Source organism: Triticum urartu, chromosome 5A (genome assembly GCF_056163025.1).
Source record: "Triticum urartu cultivar PI428250 chromosome 5A, HENAU_Tu73, whole genome shotgun sequence".
Taxonomy (NCBI): Eukaryota; Viridiplantae; Streptophyta; class Magnoliopsida; order Poales; family Poaceae; genus Triticum; species Triticum urartu.
In genome coordinates this window covers 448498012-448516490 of record NC_141877.1, presented here as the reverse complement: position 1 = coordinate 448516490, position 18479 = coordinate 448498012, and the positions used below count along the sequence as shown (strand labels likewise).

At 44.6% G+C, this 18479-nt stretch overlaps 1 protein-coding gene across 1 annotated transcript; it reads left to right on the top strand.

Moving 5' to 3' along the window:
- The first annotated feature begins 2153 nt into the window (after window positions 1-2153).
- PEPKR2 (phosphoenolpyruvate carboxylase-related kinase 2) lies at window positions 2154-5908 on the top strand. Its single transcript, XM_048674627.2, has 3 exons — window positions 2154-3025; window positions 4941-5237; window positions 5324-5908. Exons 1-3 carry the CDS (start codon window positions 2293-2295, stop codon window positions 5629-5631), a joined length of 1338 nt encoding a protein of 445 aa, XP_048530584.1. The 5' UTR covers window positions 2154-2292; the 3' UTR covers window positions 5632-5908.
- The last annotated feature ends 12571 nt before the right edge of the window (window positions 5909-18479 follow it).

Sequence of the window (18479 nt, the reverse complement as noted above, 5' to 3'; positions counted from 1 at the left end):
TTCCCCGTGACCGTTTGGGACTCGCCTTTGATCGAGAAAATATACCAATGGGTACGGTTGGGTTACCCACACCCGTATTGATGAGAATCCCGGAATAAGGGGACACGATCTCTGCTTTAACAAGACGTGCCAAGGAAACCGCCTCGCTAAACGCGTTGAGGTGGGATAATAAAACGATTCGAATAAAGACTTGGCCGTGGTGTGATGTCACGCTACGGAATACGTCAGCAGATTAGATTTGTGTAAATATTATTCTCTCTATGGCAATATGTGGAAACTTATTTTGCAGAGCCAGACACTACCTTTGTGTTCAAAATCTTCTATGAAGTACTTGGAGGAGGAACCCGCCTTGCAATGCCGAAGACAATCTGCGCGCCGGACTCGTCGTCATTGAAGCCTGGTTCAGGGGCTACTGAGGGAGTCCTGGATTAGGGGGTGTCCGGATGGCTGGACTATACCTTCGGCCGGACTCCTGGACTATGAAGATACAAGATTGAAGAATTCGTCCCGTGTCCGGAAGGGACTTTCCTTGGCGTGGAAGGCAAGCTTGGCGATACGGGTATGTAGATCTCCTACCATTGTAACCGACTCTGTGTAACCCTATCCCTTTCCAGTGTCTATATAAACCGGAGAGTTTTAGTCTGTAGGACGAACAATAATCATACCATAGGCTAGGTTCTAGGGTTTAGCCTCTCTGATCTCGTGGTAGATCTACTCTTGTATTACTCATATCATCAATATCAATCAAGCAGGACGTAGGGTCTTACCTCCATCAAGAGGGCCCGAACCTGGGTAAAATATCGTGTCCCCTGCCTCCTGTTACCATCCGGCCTAGAAGCACAGTTCGGGACCCCCTACCCGAGATCCGCCGGTTTTGACACCGACATCCATCCCTCCCCTCTTCCCCACCCCTTTTCCCGTCGCCCCCTCGTCATCTCCTGTCGCCCTGTGCTGCGCCCCGCCATGGAGGTCGACGGCGGCCCAGGACCGGCGCGCCCCGCCGTCGGCTCCACCCTTCTAGCCACGTGTGGCCATCGTCCTTGCCTATCATTGCCTGGCTCAAGTCCTCCCTTCTCCACGAGCTGCAGCTCCTTCTGTACAGCGCTCCACCATCACGGATGTACGAGTTGCTCGTCTTTTTGTGCAGCCACAACACTGCTCCACCATGGATCCATGGCCATGGCCTAGATCTTCTTGTCAAACCCCTCCATATCCTGAAAATCCCTCTGTTTTTGCACCGCTTTGAGTCATGTAGGGCAAGGTATAACCTGGTAAGGTAATGTAGCTATGCAATTCCAAAGTTTGTCATCCAAACATGATTTGGTATTGAAATCTCAGAGGCATTTGAAGGGCCAATTCATTAGACAACCAAACAGGTGAATTCGTAGTCGTGCCATTTCAGTTTCCCCACTGATTTGGAATTTAGACCAATACAATACGGAGCTCTCCAATGGAGACATCCAAACGAAGCGTCAGACACATTGCTAGTCTTGTTAAAAAAAGTCACATCTCTGGACTTTTGGAAAAGGGAAAAGAACCGTACCCGATCCAGCTGGCCCCGCACGGTGCTTACCAGACGCAGCGACAGTCCCATACACTGCCAGCAATCACATGCTTACGGTGTACGCAAAAGTAAATGCCAGAACACGAAACGAGCAGAGCAGCCGCACGAGCGGCCCGTGAGCCCGTAATGAGCCCGGATCCAACACAGATACTAATTCACCGGCCACGAACGGACGAGAGTTCCACCGTTCCACGCCACCCCCGCCCGTATCCGTATCCTTCCAGAAGCCTCCGCCCGTCCGTCGTCAGAAAGATCTGGCCACAGTCGCCATCAGCCGGGGCATCAAATCGGGGCAGATAACCGCGCCCGCACCGGAACCGGCAAAAGCCCAGGCGACGGAACGTCGCGTGATTTCCCCGCAGACCAGACCACCACCGTCACCCACCCGTCCGGCACCGCGTCGGCCCGTACGCGTCCACCCGCCCGCCCGCCCCAGCCCGAACCGTGCCCCTTGTCTCCCCCCCCCCCCCCCCCCCCCGTGCTCCTCCCGAGCGGCCGAACCGACACCGAGACGACGCCAGCCCCCACCCGCGGGAGGGAGGGACACGAGTCCAACAAAGGCGGCCCCTACCCCCCACCACCACCGTCCTCATCTCCTCCTCGAGCCCCTCCCCTCCCCTCCCCCCTCCGCATCTCGCCACCAACCTCCCTCCCCCCCGATCCCCAACCCCCATGATCCGCAGGAGGCGCGGGCACGCCGCCTAGGGTTTCCACTCCCCGCCCCCCCGATGGAGTCGCTGCCGCGGAAGCGCAAGGGCGCGCGCTCCCTCGCCGGCTCCCTCCACGACGCCTCCGCGGACCGCAAGCGCACCTGCCGGGAGCGGAAGCCGCGCCCCGACAAGAAGAAAAAGAAGCCCTCCGACGACGCCGCCACCGCCTCCGGCCGGGGCGGCGTGGTCATGACGGCGCCGCCGGCCAGCGGCCGGGCCACCCCGGACAGCCCCGGCCGGGGGCTCAAGCGCAAGGTCGGCTGCATCGAGTCCGCCACGCGCATAGGCCGCAAGAAGCGCCTCGAGGCCGAGTACGAGCTCGGCGACGAGATCGGCCAGGGCAAGTTCGGCTCCGTCCGGATCTGCCGCGCCAAGGCCGGCGGCGAGGAGTTCGCCTGCAAGGCGCTCCCCAAGAACGGCGAGGAGACGGTCCACCGCGAGGTCGAGATCATGCAGCACCTCTCCGGCCACCCCGGCGTCGTCACGCTCAAGGCCGTCTTCGAGGACGCCGACAAGTTCTACCTCGTCATGGAGCTCTGCAGCGGCGGCCGCTTGCTCGACGAGATGGCCAGGGACGGCACCTTCTCCGAGCAGCGGGCCGCCCTTGTCATCAAGGATCTAATGTCGGTCGTCAAGTACTGCCACGAAATGGGCGTCATCCACAGGGACATTAAGCCGGAGAATATTTTGCTCACCAAGACTGGCAAGATGAAACTAGCTGATTTTGGATTGGCAGCACGAGTTACTAACGGTAAATTCTTGCTAATATTTCACGTTGAAGCTCTACTAGATGATAAATAATTTGTTGTGTTCCTGGGGGTACTCTATGTTTACACAAGTTGCAATTTCGATTCGCTTTATATGGCAAAAAGATATCAATTACAAGTAGTAGAAGATCGACTGGAAGTCCGACATTGGACCATACAATGTTCTATAATATTTAATAATTATTAGTATGATGTCATGGCATTTAGAATTCATGGTTGTACATAGTTGATCTGCGATACGAGTAATTTGCCATGTTAACCGAATTACTGCGCGTTTCAGGTTTCAATCACTTCACAGCATTTTTGCAGGTTGCTCATATTTGTGACCATGCATATCATCTAATCTAATGTCTTCTAAACTTCTGTACAAGTCGGTTGGATAGCATCCAATTTGTGAGTCATGAGTTGGTAGGAAATGTATTCATGTGTATGCTCCTCTTGCCCGATATGCTTAGAGAATTGGGGATTTGAATGGAGTGTCAAAGTCGAGCGCCCATCTGGTATCTCTTAGTGCATTCATCTGCAAGTATTTATATGTATAGTCTGAGGCCCAATATAGCACTCTTAAAGTACTGAGCATTTCAGACAGTTTCATGTTTCATACTTACACAATCGGTACTGATTGTATTCATTGAATTGGGCCACTTGGTTATGATGGTTGTGTAACTAATAAGATGGGACCAGTTCTGCATCAAGAGTTAGGCGCTCTCATTTCTTAAGTCCTTGCGGAGTTGGAAGTGGTGAATGTTTAGCTCAGATTCTTGTTTAAATGATGATTTCTGCATGCCGATTCAGTGTTTTGCATGGTATTGCAAATGAAGAAATGTTCTGTGTCGTACCAATTAATATGTTAAAAGGTGTTTTTAGTCATGAATTGGTAGCATGTGGTGCCTTCATTGGTAAGTTCTTGCTAGATATCCAAGGTAATTGAGGCATTGCGCTAATTGATAGTTGGTTCCATTCTACTTGTGGTGGTGCTGATACTAATTTTTCTTATTTGCGTGGAATTTGGATGTTAAGAATCTACACTGATCAATTTAATCCTTGTATTGATATTAATTTATGGCATGCTCCTGCAAGTACCTGTTGTGATGAGTCTGAGGGCCAGAATAGTCTTCTTGAGCATACCAAACTGGCTGTGTAATGTTTTGAATATGGTCTTGAGTCATTTTGATGAATTAGGAAGTGGTGTGATGTCTGTCTGAATGGAGTCATATAGTCTATGAGTTGGAGTTGTCAGCATGGCTTCAGGGGCACTGGTTCTTATAAACAGCTGCTTATATTTTGTAAGGTAATATTTAGATTATAGTAATTCTGCAGTATTTATCTATTGTTACCCATGTCTCTATCCTCTGTTCCAACTCTAGTTATCAGTTATCACTCTAATGTCTAATGCAATGCAGTAAGCCAGCCTTGGTACTTCTTATTAGACACTTACCGATTAAGTTCAAGAGTCTTCTGTCATGCTAGAGTGATGCATGTGTTGTCTTAAACTTCACTGACACTGCCCTAGGCTAAAACACATACATCCCATGGTGCTGAGGTGGAGCAGAATGAGAGGAATTTAGCCGCATGAACATTGAGTGACGAACAGATTATCTAATGCTGCACTGCTCTAAACATAGCAAATGATGATAAGTGACAACAATAATGTTACTGTATGATATTTTACCTTATGCATCGAAGTTCTAAGAATCCAGTATCACCTAATTTTGTGCTAAGGGATGCAGATGTTTAGAGCTCTGATGCTATTTTGTTTAGTCTGTTATGTTTGTACGATTGACTTTACTTGGTTCCTGAATAGCCCCAAATCATCTTTCTAGGGTTTTACTTGGACAGTCAGATGTATAAATGTGTGTTTACTAGAAGTAGCTGATGTTTTTGGTCACCACTAAACAGGTCAGAAATTGTCTGGCGTTGCTGGGAGCCCAGCCTATGTGGCGCCTGAGGTGTTGTCAGGAAGCTATTCTGAGAAAGTAGACATATGGGGTGCTGGGGTGCTCCTCCATGTACTACTGCTTGGTTCACTTCCATTTCAAGGAGGCTCTCTGGAAGCTGTCTTTGAAGCTATAAAGACAGTTGAGCTTGATTTCAACAGCGGTCCATGGGAATCAATGTCAGTTATTGGACGGGATCTTATAAGTCGAATGTTGGATCGAGATGTCTCTTCTAGAATAACTGCTGATCAAGTTCTTTGTAAGTCCAGGCAATTTCTCATCCAGCATAACTTTATGTTTATATTTTATAAGGTTTTAATTAATTTTGTGATGATACTGTTTCAGGTCATCCATGGGTGTTGTTCTACACGGAATGTACCCTGAAGGCTGTAACTCCTGATGTCACTAACAAGATTGTAGCACCCAAAATTCCATGGGACAGAATTAGATCACATTGTGAGTCGTCAGCTTCAGATTCGTCGAGCCAGAGGTCGGAGGACCAGGATGAATGTGGCATAGTCGACGCACTGACAGCGGCAATAACACATGTTAGAATATCAGAGCCAAAAAGGACCCGGCTTTGCAGCCCCGGCATTCCCATACAGCAGGAGTGCTCCTCAAACTTAAAGAGCAACCTGTGCACGGCGTTCTGACATGACCCCAATGTATAGCTCCTTGTGTGTTGGTCTGATGTCAGTGATGGCTCGGCCTGCTGGTTGTCTCTGTGCTGAGGATAATAACTCGGGTTTTCCTGTCAGAGCAAGCAAGCGTTTGACATGGTGATGCTGTAGATTGCGGTGATGGCTGATGAACCCGACATGGTAGCTGATGCTGTAAATTTTGTAAATAGAATGATCCATGTAGCTAATTTATATCTTGAGAGTTGAGAATAATTTCAGTCTATGCTGGTAAACATAGTGTGCACCATCATCCTTGTTCCATTCTTTGTTTCTTCCTGTTCCTCCTAGACTATTGAGGATTAGATTTTTGCATCGATTTCCTGCATTTGATATTATTATTTTTTGTTAATAGATCTTTTTCGCTGTGAATGTATTTTCCAGAAGCTGTACTCTTAATCTGATATACTGACTTAAGATATTACACCAGAGAAAAAAAACAATATGGTAAATGCTAAGGTGGTGGAAAGAGAAAAAAGAGGCTTATCTTCTTTTCTTAATTATTACTACCTTCGTTTCATAATATAGTGTGTAGATTTCTTGAAACGTCAAATTTGGAAACCTTGACCAGGATATGTCAATTCCTCCCCTGGCTATAGCTAGGGATTCTCTCGCCGCCATCTGAGAAATTTTGGCCTCCTCGTCTCTGACTGCCATCTTGGCGCTGAGTGGTGGGGGACCTTGGAATTTCAAGATCTCTATGTTTTTTGTAATGCCTAGTGATCATCATAGTTTTATGAGAAAAAAAATTCTGTTCTTTTGGCAGTGCCATGAGGTTAGAGAATTTTATGTCCTTGCAGATTCAATTATTCGGATTTGATGAGTTTATGTTGTCGTGCCAAGCTTTTTTGTTACTTGATTCTTGGTGGAGGTGAAATTTTTCATCGACATCATGTGGAGATATAGTGACTCGACGGCCTGCACTTATACGGAATCATCGTCGGCCCAAGTACGTTCATGATCAAGGTTCCCCATCTGTTTAGATGGGCGACTCAAGGCGCTTTCAAAAATCATTATTGTTAATGTTAGTGCACGTGAAAGAGTGACAACGTCGGTGCTTCAGTTTAATTGTAGCCTTTTTATTGAAGTCTTTGGAGTATTTTTTTGAGCAGAGATTGCTACCATGAAGAAGGTCATAGGAGTTACTTTGCATTTTTTTGAATTTTAAGTCCAAATCAATGTATTTGTAATTGTTATGATCAATGAAGTTGCAGGTTTTTTAAAAAATGGGAACCTTGACCAAGTTTATTGAAAAAATTATTTTTATCTACAATATCAAAAATATAGAATATGAAACTACTTACAATGAATGTAATGATATATGCTTGACGTTATAGATGTAAATCTATTACTCTAAAAACTTGGTCAACCTTTTGAGATTTGACTTTTTTGAGAGAAATATAGATGTAAGAGCATCTCTAGCAGACCCCGCATCCGGCCGGCCCGCAAAACGCATTTGCAGTTCATGGAAAACGGCCTTTGCGGGCTAGTTCGAACGGCCGCAGATGCAGACCCCTAAACGGACCCGTATAAAAGGATATTCGCGGAATATATTTTTTACGGGTCGGCTTTTTGCGGGGTCTGCTCGGGCACCGCCGTGTCGACCCGCAAATAGAAAACGCCCAATTCTCAAATTTGACATAGGTTCCCACAAACAAGTTCAAATTCAAACAACATAACACAGTTTACGCGCACATAAAAACTTCAGTTTAGTAGGACAAACACAAAAGAGGGTCTTGCAAAAGTGATGACCACGCCCGGCATCATCTTGGTCGATCTTCACTCCGCGCCATCGAATCCATCTTGAAGTTCATCGCCACCACCGAATCCACCTCCGGCGCTTGTTCCAACCCCCGCACCGAAATCATCGACATTGCCACCATATGGAGCAGAGAAAACATCTCCGACACTGTAACACGCACTGGACGACGCAACCATTCTCCTTTTCAAGATTTCTCTCCTTACTATATCATGCCATTCTTTGGTGAGGTCGTCCATGTCATTGCGGTTCATTGTCATGATCTTGTTCTCTTCGGCGATCAACTTGGACATGACTTTGTTTTCAGCGGCACGTGCTCTTCTCTCCTCAATGGCCGCTTTGCGTAGCCCCTCTTTCTTGAGCAATTGCCACTTTTCTTACTTCTCCTTTGACTTCTTCTCGGCCAACTCTTTCTTAATCTCCAACGACTTCAACAATATCAACTCATTTGATTGCACCATGGCATCAATCTTCCCCTTCAAGCTCGATGCTTCGTGCTCTCTCTTCATCTTCTCCTTAGTATTCTTGTCGCCATCGGGCTTGTTCAAATTTCTTGGGCCATCATCATCCTCATCTCCATCCATGTTTGTAAGTGAACCTCTCTTCGGTGGGGATTCTTTTTTGATCAACTTCCACTTCTCGCACTTTTTGAGCAAGTCCCAACAATGCTCTAGTTTGAAGAATTTGCCTTCTGAAGCTTCCATGTCTTTGTATCTATGTTGGGCAATTTTGTCCTACACAATGTGAACAAAGTGAAATGATGCAATCATTTCATATGATGCACAACTTGAACAAAGGCAAAACAAACTCACATAGTCGGATTCCACGGTTCCACTTGGAGGTGCATTGTGTACTTGCTCCAAGCAAGCTGCCCAACGGCTTCACATAGGCTTGATCACCTCCCAACGCCCTTGAAGCGACCAAAATGTGCGTGGAGTCCTATAGGGGTACTTTGCCATCATGCGGAAGTATTGATCTTCGATCCTTTGCCAATACCTCTTGGCGGTTTGAGAAGTACCCGTGCATGCATCAAGAGACACCGCACTCCATGCATTGATCAGAACTTGATCTTCCAAGATTGTGTAATTCTTCGGTCTCTGGCTTTTCCCAGTTTTTGTTTGCGATTGCTCATACACTTCCGCTTCGATCTCCTCCAATTCTTCCTCACAACCATGATCATCCACACCGCCCTACGTTTCATTGTAGTCGAATGCGGCGATAGAGGCTTCATCAATGTCAACGGCGTTGGTAAATGAAATATGCCCTAGAGGCAATAATAAAGTTGTTATTTATATTTGCTTATATCATGATAAATATTTATTATTCATGCTAGAATGTTATTAACCAGAAACTTAGTACATGTGTGGATACATAGACAAACAGAGTCTCCCTAGTATGCCTCTACTTAACTAGCTCGTTAATCAAAGATGGTTAAGTTTCCTAGCCATAGACATGTGTTGTCATTTGGTGAACGGGGTCACATCATTAGAGAATGATGTGATGGACAAGACCCATCCGTTAGCTTAGCATAATGATCATTTAGTTTTTCTGCTATTGCTTTCTTCATGACTTATACATGTTCCTCAGACTATGAGATTATGCAACTCCCGAATACCGGAGGAACACCTTGTGTGCTATCAAACGTCATAACGTAACTGGGTGATTATAAAGATGCTCTACAGGTGTCTCCAATGGTGTTTGTTGAGTTGGCATAGATCGAGATTAGGATTTGTCACTCCGTGTATCGGAGAGGTATCTCTGGGCCCTCTCAGTAATGCAAATCACTATGAGCCTTGCAAGCAATGTGACTAATGAGTTAGTCACGGGATGATGCATTATGGAACGAGTAGAGAGACTTGCCGATGACGAGATTTAACTAGGTATGATGATACCGACGATCGAATCTCGGGCAAGTAAAATACCGATGACAAAGGGAACAACGTATGTTGTTATGCGGTTTGACCGATAAAGATCTTCATAGAATATGTAGGAACCAATATGAGCATCCAGGTTCTACTATTGGTTATTGACCGGAGATATGTCTCGGTCATGTCTACATAGTTCTTGAACCCGTAGGGTCCGCACGCTTAATGATACGTCTCCAACATATCTATAATTTTTGATTGCTCCATGCTATTATATTATCTATTTTGGATGTTAATGAGCTTTATTTTACACATTTATATCATTTTTGGGACTAACCTATTAATTGGAGGCCCAGCCCAAATTATTGTTTTTGCTTGTTTCAGTGTTTCGCAGAAAAGGAATATCAAACGAAGTCCAAACGGAATGAAACCTTCGGGAACGTGATTTTTTCAACAAACGTGATCCAGGAGACTTGGAGTGGGCGTCAAGAAACAATCGATGAGGCCACGAGGCAGGGGGGCGCGCCTACCCCCTGGGCGCGCCCTCCACCCTCGTGGGCCCCTCGTTGCTCCACCGGCCTACTTCTTTCTCCTATATAAGTCCACGTACCCCGCAAACATCCAGGAGCACCACGAAAACCTAATTCCACCGCCGCAACCTTCTGTACCCAAGAGATCCCATCTTGGGGCCTTTTTTGGAGCTCTGTCGGAGGGGGCATTGATCACGGAGGGCCTCTACATCAACTCCATGGCCTCTCCGGTGATGTGTGAGTAGTTTACTTCAGACCTTCGGGTCCATAGCTAGTAGCTAGATGGCTTCTTCTCTCTCTTTGGATCTCAATACAAAATTCTCCTCGATTCTCTTAGAGATCTATTCGATGCAATCTTGTTTTGTGGTGTGTTTGTCGAGATCCGATGAATTGTGGGTTTATGATCCAGATTATCTATGAACAATATTTGATTCTTCTCTGAATTCTTTTATGTATGATTGGTTTATCTTTGCAAGTCTCTTCGAATTATCAATTTGGTTTGGCCTACTAGATTGATCTTTCTTGCAATGGGAGAAGTGCTTAGCTTTGGGCTCAATCTTGCGGTGCTCGATCCCAGTGATAGTAGGGGAAGCGACACGTATTGTATTGTTGCCATCAAGGATAAAAAGATGGGGTTAATATCATATTGCATGAGTTTATCCCTCTACATCATGTCATCTTACTTAAGGCGTTACTCTGTTCTTATGAACTTAATGAAGGAAATATGCCCTAGAGGCAATAATAAAGTTATTACTTATTTCCTTATAATCATGATAAATGTTTATTATTCATGCTAGAATTGTATTAACCGGAAACATAATACATGTGTGAATACATAGACAAACAAAGTGTCACTAGTATGCCTCTACTTGACTAGCTCGTTAATCAAAGATGGTTATGTTTCCTAACCATGAACAATGAGTTGTTATTTGATTAACGGGATCACATCATTAAGAGAATAATCTGATTGACATGACCCATTCCATTAGCTTAGCACCCGATCGTTTAGTATGTTGCTATTGCTTTCTTCATGACTTATACATGTTCCTGTAACTATGAGATTATGCAACTCCCGTTTACCGGAGGAACACTTTGGGTACTACCAAACGTCACAACGTAACTGGGTGATTATAAAGGAGTACTACAGGTGTCTCCAAAGGTACATGTTGGGTTGGCGTATTTCGAGATTAGGTTTTGTCACTCCGATTGTCGGAGAGGTATCTCTGGGCCCTCTCGGTAATGCACATCACATAAGCCTTGCAAGCATTGCAACTAATGAGTTAGTTGCGAGATGATGTATTACAGAACGAGTAAAGAGACTTGCCGGTAACGAGATTGAACTAGGTATTGGATATCGACGATCGAATCTCGGGCAAGTAACATACCGATGACAAAGGGAACAACGTATGTTGTTATGCGGTCTGACCGATAAAGATCTTCGTAGAATATGTAGGAGCCAATATGGGCATCCAGGTCCCGCTATTGGTTATTGACCGGAGACGAGTCTCGGTCATGTCTACATTGTTCTCAAACCCGTAGGGTCCGCACGCTTAAGGTTACGATGACAGTTATATTATGAGTTTATGCATTTTGATGTACCGAAGGTTGTTCGGAGTCCCGGATGTGATCACGGACATGACGAGGAGTCTCGAAATGGTCGAGACGTAAAGATTGATATATTGGAAGCCTATGTTTGGATATCGGAAGTGTTCCGGGTGAAATCGGGATTTTACCGGAGTACTGGGAAGGTTACCGGAACCCCCCGGGAGCTAAATGGGCCATGATGGGCCTTAGTGGAAAAGAGAAGAGGCAGCCCTACATGGGCTGCACGCCTCCCCCTTCCCCTAGTCCTATTAGGACTAGGAGAGGTGGCCGACCCCCTCTCTCTCTTTTCCCCCTCCGCGAATCCTATTCCAACTAGGATTGGGGGGGGGGGGGGAATCCTACTCCCAGAGGGAGTAGGACTCTCCTGGCGCGCCACACCTTGGCCGGCCAGCCTCCCCCCTCTAGTCCTTTATATACTGAGGCAGAGGCACCCTAGAACACACAAGTTGATCCACGTGATCTATTCCTTAGCCGTGTGCGGTGCCCCAGCCACCATATTCCTCGATAATACTGTAGCGGAGTTTAGGCGAAGCCCTGCTGCTGTAGTGCATCAAGATCGTCACCACGCCGTCGTGCTGATGGAATTCTTCCCCGACACTTTGCTGGATCGGAGTCCGGGGATCGTCATCGAGCTGAACGTGTGCTCGAACTCGGAGGTGCCGTAGTTTCGGTGCTTGATCGGTTGGATCGCGAAGATGTACGACTACTTCCTCTACGCTGTGTCAACGCTTCCGCAGTCGGTCTGCGTGGGTACGTAGACAGCACTCTTCCCTCTCGTTGCTATGCATCACCATGATCTTGCGTGTGCGTAGGAAATTTTTTGAAATTACTACGAAACCCAACACTTAATACTCTAGATGCATGCTGGATAGCGGTCGATGTGTGGAGTAATAGTAGTAGATGCAGGTAGGAGTCGGTCTACTTTTCTCGAACGTGATGCCTATATACATGATCATGCCTAGATATTCTCATAATTATTCGTTTTTCTATCAATTGCTCGACAGAAAGAAGCCACTAGTGAAACCTATGGCCCCCGGGTCTATTTTCCATCATACAAGTTTCCAATCTATTTTATTTTGCAATCTTTACTTTCAATCTATATCATAAAAATACCAAAAATATTCATCTTATTATTATTATCTCTATCAGATCTCACTCTTGCAAGTGGCCGTGAAGGGATTGACAACCCCTTTATCGCGTTGGTTGCGAGGTTCTTATTTTTTTGTGTAGGTACGAGGTGACTTGCGCGTGGTCTCCTACTGGATTGATACCTTGGTTCTCGAAAATTGAGGGAAATACTTATGTTGCTTTACTGCATCACCCTTCCCTCTTCAAGGGAAAACCAACGCAGTGCCCAAGAGGTAGCAAGAAGGATTTCTGGCGCCGTTGCCGGGTAGATCTACGCCAAGTCAAGACAAACCAAGTAACCATCACAACTCTTATCCTTCGCATTACATTATTTGCCATTTGCCTCTCGTTTTCCTCTCCCCAACTTCACCCTTGCCGTTTTATTCACCCACTTTTCCTTTCGTCCTCTCTTTCCGTTCGCCTCTTTTTCCTTCCCGCCTTCTGTGTGCTCGTTCTTTTTGCAATCTCTTGCCATCATGTCTGAAACTGGGGAGGTTATCATTGGTAAGGATAGTAATATGGAAAACTTTGATGCTATTGATGATCCTCTTGAAAATCCCACTATTTTGCACACTAAAAAGTTTCGCATTGGTAGCGGTAATATTATTGGGAAGGGAATTATCCAAGATTTCTTTACTTGTGTCGGTGCTTTGCCTACCATGAGTGGATCTATTCTTCATAAAACTAGTAGCCTCGCAGATGCTATATCTTTGCTCATAGTTGAACTTGAAAGACAATTTTTACATATGCACCCTTCCATACAAAGGATTTTCCTAGAATTTTCTAATATTGAGCATTCTTCTGTTAAGCAAGCCGCTACCATCTTTTTAGCTCATGAGTTCAGATTTATAATAAAAGAAGCAATGAAATTTTTGCGCATTATAGGGTGGATGATGGCCGTCCTCCCATAGAAGCGATCATTTTCTATCAAGAAGACATTATGCGTTTACGATCGTTAGATCATGTTGCTTTTAATGAAAACCTTAGACGCTCTTGTTAATAGGATCTCTGAACTTAATGATAATTTTGCCATCCAGAACAATGGGCTAGGTTTTCCCCTTGAACAAAGGCTCATGACTTTTTGCCAAAAGAATGCTTATAATGATGAATTGATTGTGCAATATGAGGGGCCAAAGGAGGAACCAATACCTCCCGAGCTTGATCTTGGAGACTTTTGTCCCATTAAATTTAGGCCTTTTGATTACTTTTGCTTGCCACAAAGAAAACTTGCTACTGAACATAGGGGGTATGAGATGAGTTTCCGTGATTTACCTTATCATTATCACGGCAATACCTAGATCTATCTTCGCTTTTATGCCTAGCTAGGGGCATTAAACGATACCGCTTGTTGGGAGGCAACCCAATTTTATTTCTATTCCTTGATTTTTGCTCCTTTTTAGTAATAGATAATTTATCTAGCCTCTGTTTTGGTTGTGTTTTTTGCATTTAATTAGTGTTTGTGCCAAGTAGAACCGTTGGGAAGACTTGGGGAAAGTCTTTTTGATCTTGCTGTAAAAAACAAAAACTTTAGCGCTCACGAGAATTGCTGCCATTTTTATTTGGAAAGTGATATTTAGTTAATTATTTTTGCAGATGATTAATAGATAAATTCCTCACGTCCAGCAATTTATTTTAGAATTTTTGGGGTTCCAGAAGTTTGCGTTAGCTACAGATTACTACAGACTGTTCTGTTTTTGACAGATTCTGTTTTTCGTGTATTGTTTGCTTATTTTGATGAATCTATGGCTAGTAAAGGAGTTTATAAACCATAGAAAAGTTGGAATACAGTAGTTTTAACACCAATATAAATTAAGAATGAGTTCATTACAGTACCTTGAAGTGGTGTTTTGTTTTCTTTCGCTAACGGAGCTCACGAGATTTTCTATTTTGAGTTTTGTGTTGTGAAGTTTCCAAGTTTTGGGTTAAGTTTTGATGGATTATGGAACAAGGAGCGGCAAGAGCCTAAGCATGGGGATGCCCATGGCACCCCAAGGTAAAATTCAAGGACACCCAAAAGCCTAAGCTTGGGGATGCCCCGGAAGGCATCCCCTCTTTCGTCTTTGTCTATCGGTAACTTTACTTGGAGCTATATTTTTATTCACCACATGATATGTGTTTTGCTTGGAGCATCTTGTATGATTTGAGTCTTTGATTTTTAGTTTACCACAATCATCCTTGCTGTACACACCTTTTGAGAGAGACTCACATGATTTGAAAATTATTAGAATACTCTATGTGCTTCACTTATATCTCTTAGAGCACGGCGGTGGTTTTATTTTATAGAAATAATTGATCTCTCATGCTTCACTTATATTATTTTGAGAGTCCTTTAGAACAACATGGAAATTTTCTTTTAGGAATAATATAAAAACTTTCATAGAAGTGCATTGAATACTATGAGAAGTTTGATATTTGATAATTTTTTTGAGATATGGAGATGGTGATATTAGAGTCATGCTAGTTGAGTAGTTGTGAATTTTAGGAATACTTGTGTTGAATTTTGTGATTCCCGTAGCATGCACGTATGGTAAACCGTTATGTGACGAAGTCGGAGCATGATTTATTTATTGATTGTCTTCCTTATGAGTGGCGGTCGGGGACGAGCGATGGTCTTTTCCTACCAATCTATCCCCCTAGGAGCATGCACGTAATACTTTGTTTCGATAACTAATAGATTTTTGCAATAAGTATGTGAGTTCTTTATGACTAATGTTGAGTCCATGGATTATACACACTCTCACCCTTCCACCATTGCCAGCCTCTCTAGTATCGCGCAACTTTCGCCGGTACCATAAACCCACCATATACCTTCCTCAAAACAGCCACCATACCTACTGTCGGTGTCAAAACCGGCGGATCTCGGGTATGGGGTCCCGAACTGTGCGTCTAAGGCAGATGGTAACAAGAGGCGGGGGACATGATGTTTACCCAGGTTCGGGCCCTCTCGATGGAGGTAATACCCTACTTCCTGCTTGATTGATCTTGATGTAACGCCCTCAATGCGGCTATATCTCCTACGTGTTGAAGCATGACTTAGAGGCATAACCGCATTGAAAGCAATGTCGCAAGTGAGGTAATCTTCACAACAACCCATGTAAATAAATAAAGGGGAAAGGTACATAGTTGGCTTACACTCGCCACGTCACACAAATACATAAATAAGTCATTACATTCATCCAATTCACTCATGGTCCGACTACGGTACCAAAATAAAGATCAACCCCCAAATGCGACAAAAACCCCAATCTCCCCAACTGGGCACCACTACTGATCATCTGGGAAAGACACATAGTAACGACGAGAGTCTTCATCGAACTCCCACTTGAGCTCGGTCATGTCATCTCGAACGGTATCATCGGTCCCTGCATCTGGTTTTGGAAGTAAACTGTGAGTCACGGGGACTCAGCAATCTCGCACCCTCGTGATCAAGACTATTTAAGCTTATAGGTAAGGTAAGGTATGATGTGGAGTTGCAGCAAGCGACTAGCATATATGGTGGCTAACATATTCGAAAAAGAGAGCGAGAAGAGGAGGCAAAAGCACGGTCGAACAACTATGATCAAGAAGTGATCCTAGAACAACCTACGGCAAGCATTACTCCAACACCGTGTTCACTTCCCGGACTCCGCCGAGAAGAGACCATCACTGTTACACACGCAGTTGATGCATTTTAATTAAGTTAAGTTTCATGTTATCTACAACCGGACATTAACAAATTCCCATCTGCCCATAACCGCAGGCACGGCTTTCAAAAGTTCAAATCCCTGCAGGGGAGTCCCATCTTAGCCCATCACAAGCTCTCATGGTCAACGAAGGATATTCCTTCTTCCAAGACAATCCGATCAGACTCGGCATCCCGGTTACAAGACATCCTCGACAATGGTAAAACTAAACCCGCAACACCGCCCGAATGTGCCGACAAATCCCGATAGGAGCTGCACATATCTCGTTCTCAGGGCACACTCAGATGAGCCAGACGTCGGGTAGGCCAGCCCAGAGTTGCCCCTGGTAGCCTCGGACATCGCTTAGTTGGACCAACACTTAGAGAAGCACTGGCCCGGGAGGGGGGGTTAAAATAAAGATGACCCTTGAGTCCGCGAAACCCAAGGGAAAAAGGCTAGGTGGAGAAAGGTAAAACCAAAGTTGGGTATTGCTGGAAGAGTTTTATTCAAGGCGAACTGTCAAGGGGTTTCCATTATAACCCAATCGTGTAAGGAACGCAAAATCCGGGAACATAACACCGATATGACGGAAACTAGGGCGGCAAGAGTGGAACAAAACACTAGGCATAAGGCCGAGCCTTCCACCCTTTACCAAGTATATATGTGCATTCAGCTAAACAAGATAATATTGTGATATCCCAACAATAAACAATGTTCCAACAAGGAACGATCTCCAAGCTTCACCTGCAACTAGCAACGCTATAAGAGAGGCTGAGCAAAGCGGTAACATAGCCAAACAATGGTTTGCTAGGACATGGTGGGTTAGAGGCTGGTCATGGCAATATGGGAGGCATGATAAGAAAGTGGTAGGTATCGTAAGATAGGCATAGCAAAAGAGCGAGCATCTAGCAAGCAAAGATAGAAGTGATTTCGAGGGTATGGTCATCTTGCCTACAAAGTACTTAGAGTTGCCTTGATCCTCGTAGGCGAACTCAATGGGCTCCTCGTTCACGAACTCGTCTTCCGGCTCTACCCAAACAAGAACAACAAGCAAGAGGAACACAATCAACCACGTGCAATGCTCAAACAACATGATGCAAACATGGTATGATATGCGGGATGCGGTATGTGATGCATATGCAAGATTTGGAAAGGAATGATTGAACCTGGCCTCAACTTGGAAATCCAAGAGTGCCACTGGGATTTCGGTTGAAATCGATATAAAGATCAGCGGAATCGGATGCACGGTTTGGAAATGACAAGCAAAACAAATATGACACCGGTCTGCGATAATCAGCAAGTAGCCATCTAAATGCATCAAGATAAATATGCTACGGCACTCAATCATGACAACAAAATACATGGCAGGGATCCACTCATAATGCTTGACAAAAGATGAACACTGATCTATGGCTAATTCATCCATTAACAGGTTCAAACAAGCATGACAAAAGTGCAAATGATAACAAGTTTCAGACTTGGTGAAATTAACACAAGTCTGGAATTTATCATCAGCAAGCACACTTTAGAGCATGAAAACTACATGCTACAGGAACATAACATGGCAAAGAAAGGCATGGCATGAAGCTACTCTAAGCATATAACAAAAGTCCCTTAGTGACCTTGAGCCAAAAGGGATCAGAAAATAAAATTGCAAGCATGTGAACATAGCAAAAACATAAACAGATTCAGACTTAGTGAAAAACTGGAGCATGCAAAACAGTTAACAAGTATGCATGTAACGAGCTCGATGCACTCACTACGAGGCATGGCACGAAAAAATAAGCATACACCCATCAAGAAGACATGGCATAGAAGCTAGACATGACAAGAACAACAACATATCATGCACGGATCAATAGCAACATCCTCAGCAAAATCGCTAAACATGCCAACAATCTGCCAGGATCATTTTATAGCAAAAGTAGAGCTCGACTGACTCAAGCTAGGGTGCTACATAAATGCAAAAAAAGACATGGATGAATAGAACACCACAATATTAACAAAACATCCTTACTGATCATCCTCTAAAGAGGCACGGATCACTAGGAAACAACATGAACATATGACATAACAACAAAATCAGGACAAGCACTTAGTGAAATTCTAAGTCCCTGAAATTAGCATCAACGATTACGCTACTTTGCGTGCTTGTGCTAGTAACCACAAATATCACAAAAATACATGGCATACACCCCTGTAAAGATGGCATGGCATTCCACAAAAAACATGTAGAGCTGAGGATCATAGCATGCACACATTAATCATGGCAAAA

Bases quoted from the DNA above. Each gene is read 5' to 3' on its own strand.
- PEPKR2 (XM_048674627.2), top strand. From the start codon at position 2,293: ATGGAGTCGCTGCCGCGGAAGCGCAAGGGCGCGCGCTCCCTCGCCGGC. The intron at 3,026-4,940 runs GTAAATTCTTGC...ACCACTAAACAG, and splicing joins GGCAGCACGAGTTACTAACG to GTCAGAAATTGTCTGGCGTT. The intron at 5,238-5,323 runs GTAAGTCCAGGC...ATACTGTTTCAG, and splicing joins AACTGCTGATCAAGTTCTTT to GTCATCCATGGGTGTTGTTC.